At 41.0% G+C, this 17,419-nt stretch overlaps 1 protein-coding gene across 1 annotated transcript; it reads left to right on the forward strand.

Annotated features, from left to right (window-relative positions):
* Window positions 1-13,697: 13,697 nt before the first annotated feature.
* On the forward strand, window positions 13,698-14,639 carry LOC119535268 (olfactory receptor 2F1-like). The gene has a single exon (XM_037837729.1). The coding sequence runs from the start codon at window positions 13,698-13,700 to the stop codon at window positions 14,637-14,639; it is 942 nt and encodes a 313-aa protein (XP_037693657.1).
* Window positions 14,640-17,419: the final 2,780 nt, after the last annotated feature.

Here is a 17,419-nt window from a genome sequence, read left to right on the forward strand (position 1 = left end):
GGTGGGGCAGAGAAGGTGGTCTCCCCAATGTGTGGATATGTTGGAGCACTCACCCACGTGTTTGGAGAGGAAAGGGCTACCACAAAGGCCCTTAGGAAGGGTTAGACTCCCGCTCTCTCAAGCCCCAAGGATGCAACATTGTTCTGTAAATGACTCTCAGACTTTGAAATCTAATGGAGTTTGTCCTGCAGGTTTTAGGAACTCTTTTGCTCCTGTTAACCCTGTTTTCCTTACTGTTTCTCCTTATGGCAATGGAAATGTTTATCCTATGAATGTCTCTCCTTTGTATATTGGGAGCGCATAACTTGTTCTAAGTTCACAGATCCACAGCTAAAGAAAAATTATTCCTTAGGACTGGCCATGCTTATAATTGATTTTGATGGGATTTTGTGCTTAACTATTGTTACTGAAATGATGTATATTGTGATGTTGTTGTGGGATGGATGTATTTTGTATTTGGAAAAATAATGTCATTTTGGGGTCCAGGGGGTGGAATGTGCCGGTTTGAATGTATTCTGTCCCCCAAATGCCATTGTCTTTGTAGTTTTGTGGGGCAGATGTTTTGGTGATGGTTGGATTTGCTTGGAATGTGCCCCACCCAGCTGTGGGTAATGATTCTGATGAGATGTTCCCATGGAGGCATGGCCCCGCCCATTCAGAGTGGGCCTTGATCAGTGGAACTATATAAATGAGCTGACTCGGGTGGAGGAAACTGAGTGCAGCTGGGAGTGATGTTTTGAAGAGGAGCAAGCTTGCTAGAGAGGAACATCCTGGGAGAAAGCCGTTTTGAGGCCGGAACTTTGGAGCAGACGCTAGCTGCCTTCCTAGCTAGCAGAGGTTTTCTGGAGCTTTGGAGCAGACGCCAGCTGCCTTCCTAGCTAGCAGAGGTTTTCCGGACACCATTGGCCATCCTCCGGTGAAGGTACCCGATTGCTGAGGTGTTACCTTGGACGCTTTGTGGCCTTAAGACTGTAACTGTGTAGTGAAATAAACCCCGTCTTATAAAAGCCTATCCATCTCTGGTGTTTTGCATTCTGCAGCATTAGCAAACTACAACAAGTGCTGACCACGGACCTAAAGCAATTCTAAGGGCTTTACATGGATTATCTCACTTCATTCCCACAGAGCCACATGAGATAGATATTATCATTCACCCCATTTTACATTTAAAGAAATTGAGGCAATGGAGATATTAACTTGCCCATGGCCACAAATGCACAAAATGGGGAGCCAGGATTCAGACCCAGGCATTCTGAATTGGGAGCCGTCTATGCTGCTTCCAATGCTCTGTCATGGTCTACACAGGAGGTAAAATTACCTCTGCTACAGAGTGTGTCTGAGACTGAAAAAGGTTTGAAAGTCTTGGGAAAATGTCACAGCCAGGATAGGAATCCTAGGCTCCAGACCACCAGCTCTCAAATCTATCACATTCAAGAACTAAGAGGAACTGGTTCATTGAACAAGCTGAATTCAGGATGTAAGCAGAAAATAGCTATTATTTCTCACACTAATACTTTGAACCTTTACTCTGAGGATAGTACTTCCTTCCACTACCCTTGGACAAGATCCATAATATATAGCATAAATTCCTTGTCCCCTCTAGAAAATAAAAGGGTTTACAGTCACTTTCAGTCCCAAGAACATTTTCTTGTCACTATTTAAAATATCCAGTACAATGTAAAATCAAAACCTTGTGTTTCAGACTCAAAAGATCACATATTGTATGATTTATATGAAATACCCAAAACAGGTAAATCCATAGAGACAGAAAGCACACCTGTGTTTGCCAGGGGCAAGAAGGGAATGGGGAATGACTTCATAAAGGGGTGTGAGGTTTCTATTGGGGTGATGAAAATATCTGGAACAAGATAGTGATGATGGTTACATAACATTGTGAATGTATTAAATGCCACTGAATTGTACACTTCAAATGTTAATTGCTAATTTTATGCTATCTGAATTTTACCTAATTTTTAGAAGTTAAAAAACAAGAAAAACATCTCTGAACCTCATTCTAAACTGAAGCTTCTCTATACCCCAAGCCCCAGAAGCTAGAAATGGGGAAAGAAGAGAGTCAGCTTCTTCTCTCTTCTCTAATCTTCCTCTTCCTCACCTCCCTCTCGTCTACTTCCCTCCCCACACCACCAACTCAATGGACTACTTCAGACTTCTCCTAGGTAAGGGGCTGAAAGATCTCTGTTGACTGATCCAGGCGTAAGTAGGCAATTCAGTGGTGGTTTCCCAAGGTTGGCAGTACTCAGAGGTACCCTTACAGTTTCCTAGGAGGTTCTCTAACTAGGCCCTCCATTCCAATACCCTTGATCTTGGTAAAGTTTCTCCTCCACCCCCTGCTCATCCCACACAAACCTTCCCTCAACCCCTTACTATCTAAGGGTCCACACTTGTGTTGGGATCACATTTCCTCCATAAGCAATCTCTTAGAAGGGAGTCAAAGTGATTACCAGCCAGGTCACTCTCTTACTACCTTGTGCAGCTCCATAGTACTGCCAAAAGCGCAACTCACCAACTGTGCGGCCCTCTTCCATCTGAATGCATGACTATCTCAGGCCTCTCCAAACACAACTCCTCTTAGCAGACCTTGGGCTCCCCAGACTTAAGGGATGATTATTAATTGAATCAAGAGAACTTATGGCTTAAGGTGAAGGGGAAACACTCCCATCCCTCATGAATGGGGTGAGGGAGAAGAAACACCAAAGAACATCAACTCTCTAACTCCCTCCAAATAATTATTTTCCCAATCTTGTCATCCTCCTCATCAATTTTAACCCTTTTATACTAAGGTGGATGATGGTCCTGGAGCACAGATCAATTTTTGGAAACCCTGTTTGAAAACCCTACATAGTGAAGTAAGCACTTCATTTTTGGAAGATATGGGTATGTGGCATCAATATGATTGTTCACAAAGACATAAACTGACACAAAGTCCATTTTAATATCCTTTCAGAGCTATTGGAAGAATGGGAGAGAGAAGTTGGTTAGAAGTGAAGACATCTTGGTATCCAGTGACAGATATTTAATAACCTGTTATGGCATAGATGTCCTCTGGGACTTAGGAGGCTAATACACCCTAGACGCAATTACTATTGTGTCCATGAAACACCCTCAGCTCCAGGCCAAGGGAATCAAGAGATTATGCAGAGTCCTGCACTCACCAAATAGGAGACCTCTGTAAACAAAGCTGGCAAGAGCTGTCCCTTCATCATGGAATTTAAAGCTGATCAACTGATGCACCTACTCAGGAAATGCAGAATTCCTCATTTGCATTCTTTACTGGGAGGGTGATGATCAGACAATACCAAAAAGAATAATAATCAGAGGGACAATTATGATCAGGGAGAAGGAGGTCATATTCAAGAAGAGAATGCAAGGTATGGAGAACAAAGCAGGAGCAGTGTTATTTGAGATTCCTCAGATAGATGCGGAATGAGAGAAGAGAATACAAACTGTTTCAGGTTTGTATTGTTGCTGTAACAAATTACAACAAACTTGATGGCTTGAAACAATGTAAATTTATTCTCTTAAATATACTGGAGGACAGATGTCCAAATTCAATTTTATAGCACTGAAATTGACGTGTCAACAGGGCTGGTTCCTTTTGGAAGCTTCAGGAAGGTATCCATCTCCTTGCCTTTTTTTAGTGCCTACCTGCAATCCTTAGCTGGTAACCTCTTCCTCACATTACTCCAAACTTTTGTTTCCATCCTCACATCTCCTTGAGTCTGACCTCACTCTGACCCTCCTGCCTCCAAAGCATGGAAATGCTATTTTAAATTGCTGGGTAGAGCTAGGAAACAGAGCAGTATTCAGAACATATCATGACGGAGCTAATTAATGGAGAGTTGTATCCAAGGCTATTGAAGGTGATATCAGACATAGTGGTCATCAGCTCAAGTAACATGCTTCCCAGAAGGTGTATCTTGACATTTCTTTGAAGGAAAGTTTGGTAAAAATTAATTCTGGGAAAGAACCGACTGGGAAGAATTGAAGAGGAAAGGTGCATAACTGGGAATGAGATATAGTAGTTCCTTAGGAATGAACTTAACTGTTCATAATAGTAAGAAAAGTCCTGTGCCAAAGAGATATTCGAGTAAGGAAGTAAGGGATAGGGAAACGGGTGGTGGTGGGCTACATTCCAAAGGGCCCAGGGAAGGACCTAGGCAAGCATCAGGCCTGGGTTGCACAGATATCAGGGAAATGAATTATCCCCAACGGCTAGAATAGAATTCCAAGCAGTGCATAAAATACGGCTCCTTCAATCATACTTCTGGTGTAGATGGAGCTCAGATGAGAGAACTGTTCCTCTTCTTCTCAAATCCACATGTTGGAACCCATGATATTCTAACTTCAGTCTCAAGGCAGCATCTAGGATGAAACAAGAACAACCTCTTGTACATGCTGAAAAACAGACTTCCAGAGCTGTGGGATCCTTAGGGGTATTTGCCAACCCCTTTGTTTTGTAAATGAGGGAACAGACCTAGGGGGTATTAACAGATTTTCTCAGACTCATGTAGCAATTTGTACTAGTCAGAGCAAGGATCAATTTCCTAACTCCAGCCTGGAATGCTTGCCACCATAGAGTATTTACAGATTTACCTTCATGGTATAAATGATCCAAAACTTGTAGTCACATCTACTCTGCTGAGACAGAATTTTAATTGTACTTTCTCTCCACCCCTTGATATTCATCCAGGCTGCCCAAAGGCTATTCAGTAGTGCTAGAATTTAAGGCAGCAGGTGGATTGTACAAAGTCCCTATCTCAATGAGATATCTATTTCAATAAGAACTTTTAAAATTGTATCTGTATTATAAAACAATATATATTTATTGTAGGAGTTTTTCAAAAGAATAAGCAAAAGAATAAAATAAAATACCTATAAAACTCTTGCCCATAAATAAACCATTGGCATTTTATGATCATCTTTCAGATATTTTTCTATGTTCCTATGTTTATATTCATTGAACTGATGTATATTATTTTTTGCAATTTAGAATCATACAAAAATCTATTATTGTCTGATCTACTTTTTTCATCTATTTATATACTACCTATAATCTTAGTGTTCAGGAAACTGGGAAAGAGACTTTCTTACCAGCAAGGAAATATTTGATTAGATAAATACCCACCATGTAGTCCAGAAAATGGTACCCAGCAATTATTTAACTTTACCCTTGAGCCATCTATATCCAGTCATATTAAGTCTACTTTTTATGTCCATCAAGAGTCCCACCTCTTTGGTGTCACTCCCTCATTCTCTTCTCCCTAGTGGTTCTATCTGCCCTCAGTTCTCAGTCAGAGGTCCCATCTGGGTTTTCCCTCCCATAGACCTGAGGTTGAGAAACTTCAGGTCTTTTGGGTCTTGAGCTTAGCTGGGTGTTAGGAAAAACAGAGTTGGATCTGAGGTTCTACAGGTTCCGCACAAAAGAGAATGATGTAAAACTATCATTCCTGGTCCATTGACACTGCAGTGATAAATCTTCAAGATAATTAAACCACTATCTTGTTAATACAAAAAAAATTATAGAAATTATGATGACAAAGTCTTTACTTTTACTTCCCATCTTATCAAAGATCCATTCTCCATTACTTTTGCTTGATATGGACCACAGTTCCTGAAATGGGTAGGTAAATATTGGGAATAAAAGCCCACCCTGACCCACTGTTTTCTCCACTTCTTCTAGTAATTACATAGAGATGATAAAAGCATTGTGGAATATACCAGAAACTTGTACTCCCAGGAACTGGAGAGATCAAATCCCCTGAAAGATGGAAAGGCTACAGGTGATATGAAAATATGCAGAGGAAACACTTATTTCAATAAAAATGTGACATGGGAGACCACAAGGGAGTCTGTGGAAAGATTTTAATGACTATGCACCTGGGATTCTCAATGGTTCCCAGGCTCTGGACATGATGTTTCCCCTGTGCAATGCCAATACCTGATTTCTAAAACTGGACATGTGGAAGGGTGAGAAGGTGCTTTCCTCTTCTTCCCTCAGGAAGGTGCTCAAGCTCTGATATTGTAGTTCTTCTTCCCATTTCCAACCATTCAAAGCCCTTTCCCCAAGGTAAGAAGAGTAAATATTTCTACTTCTAAGCAGCCATAACTCTCCAGCAATGCCATAGTCTTCATGGGCAGTGAAAGACCCAACAAAGCCAGGGGAGGGCTCACTACCATAGGACCAAGGATAATTAAAAGTTGAGATAAAATGTTTTCAGAATCTTTATTCCATAGGGAACTTAGAAGAGGGGGGGAGTTGTGGTTGCAGAGAAGTAGGTGGAGGGAAGATGGAATAAAAGAGTACACCAGGAGCAAGTAATTGCCCTCTGGGGAGTCGTAAGCTCTGAAAAGTTATCAGCAAAGGCTGATAATGTAAAACCTCCATCACCAAGAACAGGATGGACAGCTACTTTAAGGAATTCCTGAGAGACTTTCTGCCTCCTCATTTGATCAGGGTCCAGTACATGAGGTGAGCGTTCAGAATTGGTGGGTCCCCCGCAGGAAGGGTTAAGAGCAGGTAGAGAGAGGATACAGCCCAAACTCCAAGAACAGCCAGGACAGTCCTGGGATCCTACTCTGTGCTGATCACACTGGTTGTAGTTGTAGGTTCTCTGGATTCCTCCCACAACTTAGATGATACAACTTACTGTTTGTGAGCCACACCATAGAGTACTCAGTTTTGATCAGTCAACAAATCAACAGTATAAACTGAGATGCTTATGCAGACTTTCATTCAAGGAGCTAAAAGTGAGGACAAAAAGGAAAAAGCTCTTGTCTTGATCTCAAGGAATTTGCATTATGTTGGAAACCAGAAGACGGAAAGGAAAAGGGCTAGGCATGGTACAAAACCTAAAGATAGACATAGAACCTATTTTATCTTGAAAAAAACAAGATGGTGAATATTCTCACCCATCAAGGAGCATAATTCCTATGGAACTAGGGCAGGTTTGGTCCTTGATGATGGAAAACTTGCTGTTAGTGGTCAACCAATTCTAGGAATTATCTGGTATTGACTTTGGAAGGAGGCTCATGTATCAAAAAACCACGTCTTCTAGACTTGACCCAAATAGCATGAGTCCCTTACCTCTTTCATTAGCCTCTGGTTTTCAAGTCAATTGGTCTCATTCGTTGGCATTTCCCCAAACAGTTATCTGTGGTATGAATTCTCTGAGTCCCAAATCCAGTAATACATAATATATTACTGCCTACAGTTCTACTAGCTATGCATACTTTGAGTGATCACAGACAAAATAATTTCTTTTTTCTTTTTTTATGTCATTTTAAACTACAGTTTATGATTTTTCATTTGTTACAACTGTTAGAATTTCAAATCAATAGTACATTCTGAAGGTCCAGTATTTGCAGATGTACAATCAAGGAACTAAGAATGGAGGACAAAAAGGGAAAAGGTTCCTTTCTTGATCTCAAGAAATTTTACAGAAGAAATCTTTAGAGCTGGAAGAAACTTTTATGGTTATCCAATCTAGCTAGCTCATTCTGCATGAGGGAATAGTGGCTCAAAAGCTAGCAATTTAACCAACAATACATATGCAGTTTATTCATATGATCAGATCAAAAACCAAATCTCCTCACTAGCAATCAAAGTACACATTAAACTACATCTATTTTTTCTTGAAACAAATGCACTTGTTTCTTTGCTTCTGCTTTATTATTTGTATGTATCCGCCTAGTTATTTATTTGGCCTTCATTATGTCTCCAGTTAATAGATTTTATCATGAAAACTACTCTGATAAGATCATGATGACTCACCTTCTCTATCTTCCCTGCCAGGCTGAAACCCTGGAGAGGCAGACCAGGCTGCATTGATCTCGCTTATCCCAGCACCAGCTATTGGACCTGGCACTATTTAGTGCTAGCTAAATGTTCATGAAGTCAAGCAAGGTGGAATGGAATGATCTAATTCTCCCAAAAGGTGAAAAAGAGACTATCTATTAATAAGAATAGCTTGTTATCATCTAAGAAAAGCATCAATATTGTTTTAAAAAATTTATTGAGCTCATACTGTATGCAAAACCTGGTCCTTCCCACTGGGGGTAGGTGGACTCTCTATCTTACTTCACTATAAACAGGGCTCTGTAACTGAGTAATTTAGGCAATAGGATTTGTTGCACAGGGAGCTGTATGGCCCACATTGTGTTAAATTTCTGGTCTTTCCAGAACACATTCACATTGTTTCTTATCCTCATTTATCTTGTAGAATTTGCCTTGTGATATGGACTTGTTGAGAATAATAATAGCCACTTCTATTTACTTAGTACTTTACAGAGCACATTCGTATTCATTTCCTCATGGGATCTTACTCAAAATATATTGAGGTAAACATTATTACTGTTTGTATATTTCAAATGAAGAAACTGAGGGTTGGAACATCAAGTACGTTGTCCAGGGCACACAGCAAGTTTGTGGAAGAGGGAAACAAGAACTCAGACCCCTTGATTTCTGGTCCAAAGCTTGTCCCACTCACCACAGTGCATTACTCTACCTAACAAGATAGCTGCCCAGGGCCCCCAAGCCAAGATAATTCAAGTTTCTGCCTTCCTAGACCATATCCTTCCAGAACTCCTTTCCTCCACTCAACAACTTAGGCTTGTGGAGAGCTAGGAATATTCACTGTAGCTTTGTACCTAGTTCCAGCTAGTTCCCAAGCAGATCTGAGACCCGGGCAAATTAATTCCACTCCCTGTTCCTTTGTTTCCACATCTATAAATTAAAAGTGATGGAAAGCATGTTTTCTATGGTTCCCTTTATTTTTAATGTTTTTTATTCTTTTGGATTTTAACAGGGTCCTTCTGGGGGGAATCACTGTCTGTAACGGAGATTCTGGAGGTGAGGATTCTGGTTGCTGTAGGAAGATGGTAATAGATCAGAGCTGATACAAGGAACAAGCCACAGGCTAACAGGTGCAAGACCCAGACGCCTAGCACTGGCCAAGGTGCTTTACTCCGAGAAACTGATTTCAAACCCTGAGAACCCACAGCCGGTATCTATTCTAAGAAGCTTCTACTGCCTGCTCCATCCAGGTTCTCTGCTTTCTCTCCACCATTAATAGCCCATCCTCTATTCCCAACAGGAAGAACTCTAGATTGAATTATGCTTGTCAGTTCTATTGTATTTGAGTCTGTGGCTCTGCTCTGGTCCTCTTAACACTGATCTATTACATTTCTCTTCCGGTTTGGTGGGTATATCTTTCACATACATGCTCTCACTTGATACTCACAAATTTTTACCAAGATCCAATTTTTAAAATTTCTTATTTGATTCTGTGGCACTGCTGATTTTCTAAACACAAATTCCTAATATTGGAAGGCAGTATTTCCTAGAGGTATGTTAACAGATTCTGTATTTAGACTGCCTGACTTCAAATTCAGCTCTTTCAATATCTAGCCCATGAGACGTAGAGCAAATTATTTATCCTTGCTAAATATAGGTCACTGGAAAATAAGAACAATAATAGAACCAACCCCATAGGGTTGTTTTGGGAAGTAAGTTAAATAATCTGTATGAAAACTTTCACAGAGTACCTGGCACACAGTCAGCATGTTCTCAACATTAGCTGCTATGATATTTGTCATAAAGCCTTGCCACATATGAAAAGTTTTCACAATCATAAGTACCAATATATCCTCAGCACCTTGAAAAGTACCTGACAACTGGACTATTCAGTAAACATTTATTGCATGAAGGTTCTTACCTGAATCCAAATTTTTATAACATGGCTTTTGACCGAATCTTAAGAAAAACACAACATGGAAGAACATCAAAGGCAAAACAATTCAGGGCAATGCATTTATTAATCGTGTGGCCCAAGACAGTGCTCTTAACATTTCTGGTCTTCAGTTTACCTGTGTTTCAAATAAGGAAATTTAAAAATGATTTCAGATATGCTTCCATCAGCAAAGATTCATTGTATCCCATAAAAACTGTGGCCCATTCTAAGAAATATTCCCCTCTCCCAGAAACCACTTCTAAACTCTTCAGAAATAAGGTAAGCAGTGGCTATTTCTCTCAGATCACCCTTATTAGGTAGCAAGGACTCTTTACAAACAAATCCCATTTCTGGAGTCACTTGCCTTCCTTTTCCTCCTTCTAGGGGCAGCCGGGTGGTTGTCCTCAGGTGTACTCTGACCTGAGGCTTCAGCCAATACAAAGGCCTCCCTGATTTTTATTCTCTTAATAGATACAAGCTCTGCCATGTGCCATAAACTTTTAATTTTGCCCCCGAACTGTTTCCCTTTGTGCCTTTATTCACAGTAAACTGCAATGCCACCCACACAGTTGCTGAAGGCACAAAATTAGAAATCATCTTTCTTTTTGCTCACCACCCACATCCAAACTTTTGATGCAATTTTTTAGGATACTGCTTCCAAAATTCATCTCAAATTTATCCATTCCTCTCCTCTGCATCATCCTTGCTCACCTGGACTACTGCAACATCTTCCTAAATTATTCATTTTCCATAATCCATTTTCCACAGATCAGTGGATCATCAGCTTAAATCTTAAGTTTTATCATGTCCCTCTGGTGCTTAAAAATCATCAATAAACAGGACATGTGGTGAATAAATGATTATGAGTAACTGTGTGCATGTGAGTATATTTACAGTAATAATATAGTGGGGATTTCTGTTTTGTTTTCAAGTCCTTACCTTTTAAGGGTTCTATACTAAGTTACATTTTGTTTTGTTTTGTTTTTCTTAAATCTTTCAATTTTTCCCCATACCACTTAAAAACCTGGACTCCTTATCTTTGTCTGTAAAGACCTGCATCATCTGGTCCCTACTCCTCTTTCTAATCTCATTTCCAGTCAGTCTCTCTTAGTTCCTAAACTGCAGCCTATCAGCCTTTGTGCTCCCTGATCCCTCTGTAACTCTTCCTATAATTCTTTACACAGTTGCCTCTTTCCCTTCCTTCTCATCTTTGTTTGGATCTTAACAGCTTGGGAAGATCTTACTACTGCTGTGTCTAAAGTAAGGGTCTTCCCCAATCACACTTCAATCTATATGTGTGTGTGTGTGTTTTAATTAATATACTTTATTTTCTAAACCAGTTTTAGTTTACAGAAAAAACTAAATAGGCAGTACAGAGTTTCATTTGCCTCCCCCCACCAGTTTCTTCTATTAAAATACCTTGCATTTGTGTGGTACCTCAGTAAACCAATGTTGATAACATTATTAGTAACTAAGTCCATAGTTTACATTAAGGTCCATGCTCTGTGTTGTCCAGTTCTATGAATTTTGTCAAATGCATAATGTCATGTATCCATCATTATAGTGTAATGCAAAATACTTTTACTACCCTAAAAATTCCCTGTGCTTCAGCTATCCATACCTCCTCCTCCCCAATCCTTGGCAACCACTGAATTTTTCTACTGTCTTTATACTTTTACCTTTCCAGAATTTCACATGATTGGAATCAGATAAAATGTCACCATTTCACTGCCTTCTTTCACTTAGCAACATGCATTTAAGATTCCTCCGTGTCTTTTACTGGCTTCGAATTTCTTTTTTTTTTTTTTTTTTTTTTTAACTTTTACATTGGGGGTTTATTAGTTCAAAAACTTACAGTTCTAAGGCCATGAAAATATCCAAATTAAGGCATCAACAAGAGGATAACCTCCAGTAAAAAAAGGCTGATGGCATCTGGAACACCTCTGTCAGCGGGGAAGGCATGTGGCTGGCATCTGCTGGTCCTTTGCTCCCGGGTTCTGGTTTCAAAATGGCTTTCTCCAAAATGTCTATGGGCTTCTGTTTCTCTTAGCTTTTCTCTCTCAGCTCCTGTGAATCCTTGAGCTCATTTTTCTTTATCATTCAATAACATTCCATTGTAAGATATACCACAGTTTGTTTATTCATTCACCTACTAAAGGCATCTTGGTTTCTTCTATTTTGGGGCAGTTATGAATAAGGCTACTGTAAACATTCATGTGTAGGTTTTTGTGCTATCATAAATTTCCAACTAAATTGGATAAATCCTGGGAAGAGTGATTGCTGAATCATATGGTAAAAGTATGTTTAGCTTTGTAAGAAACTGCCAAACTAAACTCTTACTCCACCTGATTAGTTTTTAATCTCAGTATCCACTTGGTTTTCTTCACAGATCATCTCACAATATGTAGTTCTTTGCTTTTAGTTTGTTTAAGTTTTCCTGTTGTCCTCTATAATCTGAAAACTCCATCACCTCAGAGACCAGGTCATCTTGATGAGGGTTGAATCCCTGTTCCTAGCACAGGGCCCGGCACATCCTAGGCACAGACTGGTATTGTTGACAGAATAAGTAAAATGTGGACAGACATGAGACTGTAAGCATTAGATGGGCTCAGAGGGGAATCATGACTAGAAACCCCCAGAAAATTAAAGGCCACAAGGGCATCGATTGTGTCTGGCTTGTTCACCTATGTATTCCTACTCCAGAGTATAATGCCTTGTATGCTCAATGAATATTCTTGATAAATGAGTTAATTAATTAACCTTTAGAGTTGGAAGTACTCCTATACCTAGCAATAACATTTCTGTTAAGAAAACTGACGAAATTCTAATTCTATTTTTATAGACAACTGGTCAGCATGTTGAAAGGAGATGATTCAATACAGACTTAGCTGAGAAAGGGGAATTCACTCCCTCTGAAAAGGTTCAGTGGATTTTGGTTCCTTCATATGCAGCAGTAATATGTGAATATCATTGGTTTCCAAATGCTCTCATTACATTATTTGGTTAATCATTTATTTGAGCATCTAAAAGAATGCCTGCAACTCCCTACATTAATTGCACATTGTTGAGAAGCAAGGGATAACTACAGTGGTAATTTAATTACAAAATACAAAATTTAATTACAAAATTTAATTTAACCTCTGTGTCCCTGGGTAAACTTTTAAGAACCAAGGAAGCAGGACCACATTTATGTCTTTCTTGTTCACAGACAGGTCTCCAATACCTAGTGTAGTTCCTGGCACATGACAAGGCTTAACAGGTATTTATTTAAAGAATTTAAGATCATTTAAACTAATGGGAAAAATAAAAATGATGTGAAATGATTCTTTTCTAGGAGCTGACCTAGACTGGATTCTAGAAGAAGTACGAAGAGCAACAGAATCCAGTCCTTTAAGAAAGGACACCGAGGACCCCCAGAGTACCTCTACGGTTCTCAAGGGTCTGAACAAAATACTTCACTCACTACTAACCCACATTTATGAACTCTTTCTTTCCTATTTTCCTATTTCCTATCCTCCTTTTTCTTTTCCCTACCTACGTTCTTTAGTGTTTCTTGTTCTCTCACAATTGTTTTCTGTTTCCTTCACTCATTCTTTCTCCCATTTCCCTAATACCTTTTTTCTCTTTCTACATTGGTAGATTATCTCCTATATGATTATAACATTGATGGACCCTAGAAGTAAAAAGATGACCAAAGTGAAGGCTTCATCCTTGAGAATCTAAGAGTTTAATGTAGAAGTCAAAAGTTCCTTTCTCTAATGTCTTCATTTGCATGCTCCCAAACCATGTAGGTTAAGGAACCTAAGGGATGTGTCCCAATTTCCACTCCAGTCCTAACCCATAGCTTAATCCAAAGGCCTTGTTTTAGTCAGAGACTCCTAAAGTGTGTGTCTTTTACTTCCCCTTGCCCACTCTCTTTCAACCCTTCCAACCATGCCTGCCTCCTCCATGAGGAAGGACAACCTAACCTGGGTGAGGGAATTTGTCCTAATGGGCCTCTCCAGTGACAGGCAGACACAGGTTGGGCTTTTTGTCCTTTTTGGTGCTGCCTACCTGCTCACCTTGCTGGGCAACGGGCTCATCATCCTCCTGATTGGGCTGGATGTACGACTCCACCTGCCCATGTACTTCTTCCTCTGCAACCTCTCAGTTGTGGACATTTGCTACACCTCCAGCGGGATTCCCCAGATGCTGGTGCACTTCCTGCTGGAGAAGAAGACCATCTCCTTCACTCAGTGTGGAGTCCAGCTCTTCTTCTCTCTGGCCTATGGTGGAACTGAATTCCTACTGCTGGCCGCAATGGCCTATGACCGCTACGTGGCCATCTGTGACCCCATGCATTATGTGACAGTGATGAGCCCGAGGCTCTGTGTGGCTCTGGAAGCCATCTCTTGGCTTGTGGCTCTGGCAAACTCAACTGTGGAGACAGTAGTCACCATGAGCCTGCCTACTTGTGGGAAAAATGTGCTGAATCATGTGATCTGTGAGACACTGGCACTGCTCAGATTGGCTTGTGTGGACACCACCTTCAATCAGATGGTCATAGTGGCTGCCAGCATAGTGGTGCTGCTGGTGCCCTGCTGCCTGGTCTCACTCTCCTACTGCTACATTGTGGCTGCCATCTTGCGGATCCGCTCCACCCAGGGACGCTGCAAAGCATTTGGAACCTGTGCCTCCCACCTCACTGTGGTCTCCATGTCTTATGGGATGGCCCTAGTCACCTTTATGCAGCCCCACTCCACAGCCTCAGCAGAGCAGGACAAGGTGGTCATGGTCTTTTATGCGGTGGCGACACCCTTGTTGAATCCTTTCATCTATTGTCTGCGGAACAAGGATATGAAGGCTGCTCTGAGTCGAGCTCTAAACAAGAGCTCTGAATTAAAATATTAGAAAATGATTTGTGTAATGATAGGTCCTCACTCTGAAAGCAATGGGCATTGGAGCTTGTCCTCTCACATACTGTGGAGGTAGTGGGGGGTGGATATGTGGAAGAGAGAAGGCTTGAGGACCAAAGACAAAACCTCTTTTAAGATAATGAGAAAATGAGCTTTATAGTTTTTGGTCCCTGCCTTATTCCAAAAAGTGTGAAATTGAAACAACTTAGAAATATACAAACCACACAGAAAGAAAAGAAAGTGACATACTAGCATATCAGAATTAGGAAGGAAGATAAAATCAGGAGTCAGGTCAGGACACAAAATTCATGCCATGAAAGTCTGTTTTCTTACTAAAAGCTGCAAATGTATGCCTAAGCTTTCTTGCAATCAGTGAGAAAAGGGTAAAAAAAGCCTGTAAGTTACAAAATTCATAGGCAAGAGGTGCAGCGGTCACCCATGGGAATCACACCTGTTCCAGCCCAGCTCCTTAGGGTGGGGACTTCATACAGGGGTTGGGGGCCAAAGGATGGTAATGATCCTCACAGCCCGGGTGAGCACCACTGGTCCCAGGGTCACAGAGTCATGACTTTGCATATTTACCTTCCACACCTGGTGGAAAATACTTAGCAAAGAAGACAGGGGTTCAGGACCTCAAACAAACACCTTTCTAAATGTTTAGGTATAAGGACATCCCCTTGAGAAAACTAAGGAGTGTATTCAGGACTCATGTTTACTAGAAGACCAGGCCACATACAATCATAGGTGAGCTGAGGTCTCAACCAAGAACAGAGACAAATTCTCCTCTGGCAATAATTTTGCTCTGTTCTTCTAACATGCAAATAGGGGATTGAAATCTAAACATGTTAAACCATAAAGCAACGCACTGATAATTTTATCTTGAAAAGTGTTAAAACAATTTTTGAAAAATTGTTATAAATCACCTCTTACATAAGTATAACTAATCTCTGGTTTGTCTTGACCACAAAACAGAAAAGCATAAATTAGAACAATTCAGAGGGGCAGGGTAAGATGGCAGAGTGGGGAGGTGTGGGCAGTAGGTAGAAAGCCAGGAACTGCATGAACTGGACACCACAGAGCAATTTCACTTTGGGGATACTTCATACAACACTCACAAATGCGTTGAACAGCTGAGATCAGTGAAATACATAAGTTCTCGTGGCCAGGGAACCCATGCTCCTCCCTACCAGGCACAGTCCCATGGGAGGAGGGCTGTTGGTGCTGGGAACCAGGAGGGAGAACTACAGTTGCAGCTCTGATTGAAAACTCAGGCAGCTGATCAAAAACTCCAAATGTAGATAGACTGAGACCAGACACCAGAGAATCTGGGAGCAGTCAACCAGGCGGAGAGGAAATAGGGCTAGCAAAAACAGCAAAAAAAAAAAAAAAAAAAAACCCAAAATAAAAACAGAGACTTTTTGGAGTTCTGGTGAACATAAAATGGAGAAGGGCAGGGCTCAAACAGAATCAGCACATATGCAAATCTAGAGGGCAAGGACCCTATTCTAAAAAGCTGGTTTCTCTGCTTTCTTGATTGTTCCTTAATGGATTAGGGCCATTAGCATTTCAATAGCCCATTAGATCTGCAAGGAGTGTCCTTTTTTTTTTTTTTAATCTTTTTCTCTTTTTCTAAAACAATTACTCTAAGAAGCCCATTACAGAAAGCCTCAAAGACTTGCAATTTTGGCCCAGGCAAGAGCAGAGCTCTGAGAAACAAAGCAATAAGTCTAGTGGTGGAGAAAATTCACTAAACACCATAACTTCCCAAGAAAAGGGGGGGCATCCCCTTACAGCCATCTTCCCAGTGGGCTGGGAATGCTCCCGCCCAGTGCCGGTGCCACAGCCCAAAGTTGCACCAAACAACCCAGTGTGATGGGAAGTCTTTCCAGCAACACACACATGCCACAATATCTGACACCTGCAGTGAACTGTTCTGAAGCTGGGAAGGTGGAGCTGTGTGAAAAGGGGGAAATTAACATGCCCCATACAGTCATCCCTACAGCAGGCTGGGAACTCCCTACATGGCCCTGTGGCCCAGAACTTCCTTTGGGGATGGCACTCACTTGTGAAATAGCAGCCTTCCCTCAGCAGAGGCCCTAGGAGGGCACAGCTTGGAAGAGGGACCCACTCACAAGTCCCAGGAACCATATGCCAATACCAAGGACTTGTGGGTCAGCAGCAGAGACAAACTGTGGTGAGACTGAACTGAAGGATTAGACTATTGCAACAGCTTTAATCTCCAGGAACACCTGGCAGATTTGATTATTAAAGCTGCCCTCCCTTCCTAACTGCTCAGACACATGCCCCACATTCAGGGCAGGGAGCACCAACTATACACACAAACTTGGTGCACCAGTTGGACACCCACAAGACTCAGACCCCCACAAACCACAAAGACAAAGTTGGGGAGAGATGGGTTGAGGGGAATAGGTGGCTCACGGATGCCACCTGCTGGTTAGTTAGAGAAAGTGTACTCCATCAAGCTGTAGATCTGACAAATAAGAGATAAGTGTTTGAATCAGTCTACATATCCTAAAAGAACCCTAACAAGTTAAGCAAATGCCAAGAGGCCAAAAACAACAGAAAATGTTAAAGCATTTGAAAAAAGCAGACAATATGGATAACCCAAACCCAAACATGCAAATCAAAAGATTAGAGGAGACACAGTACCTGGAGAAATTAATCAAAGAACTAAAGACAAACAACAAAAGTATGGCACAGGATATAAAGGACATGAAGAAGACCTAGAAGAGCATGAAGAAGAAATTGCAAGAG

The sequence above is a fragment of the Choloepus didactylus genome, chromosome 5 (genome assembly GCF_015220235.1).
Source record: "Choloepus didactylus isolate mChoDid1 chromosome 5, mChoDid1.pri, whole genome shotgun sequence".
NCBI classification, from domain to species: Eukaryota; Metazoa; Chordata; class Mammalia; order Pilosa; family Megalonychidae; genus Choloepus; species Choloepus didactylus.

What these genes read in the sequence shown, in the direction of transcription:
- LOC119535268 (XM_037837729.1), top strand. Translation starts at nt 13,698, where the DNA reads ATGAGGAAGGACAACCTAACCTGGGTGAGGGAATTTGTCCTAATGGGC.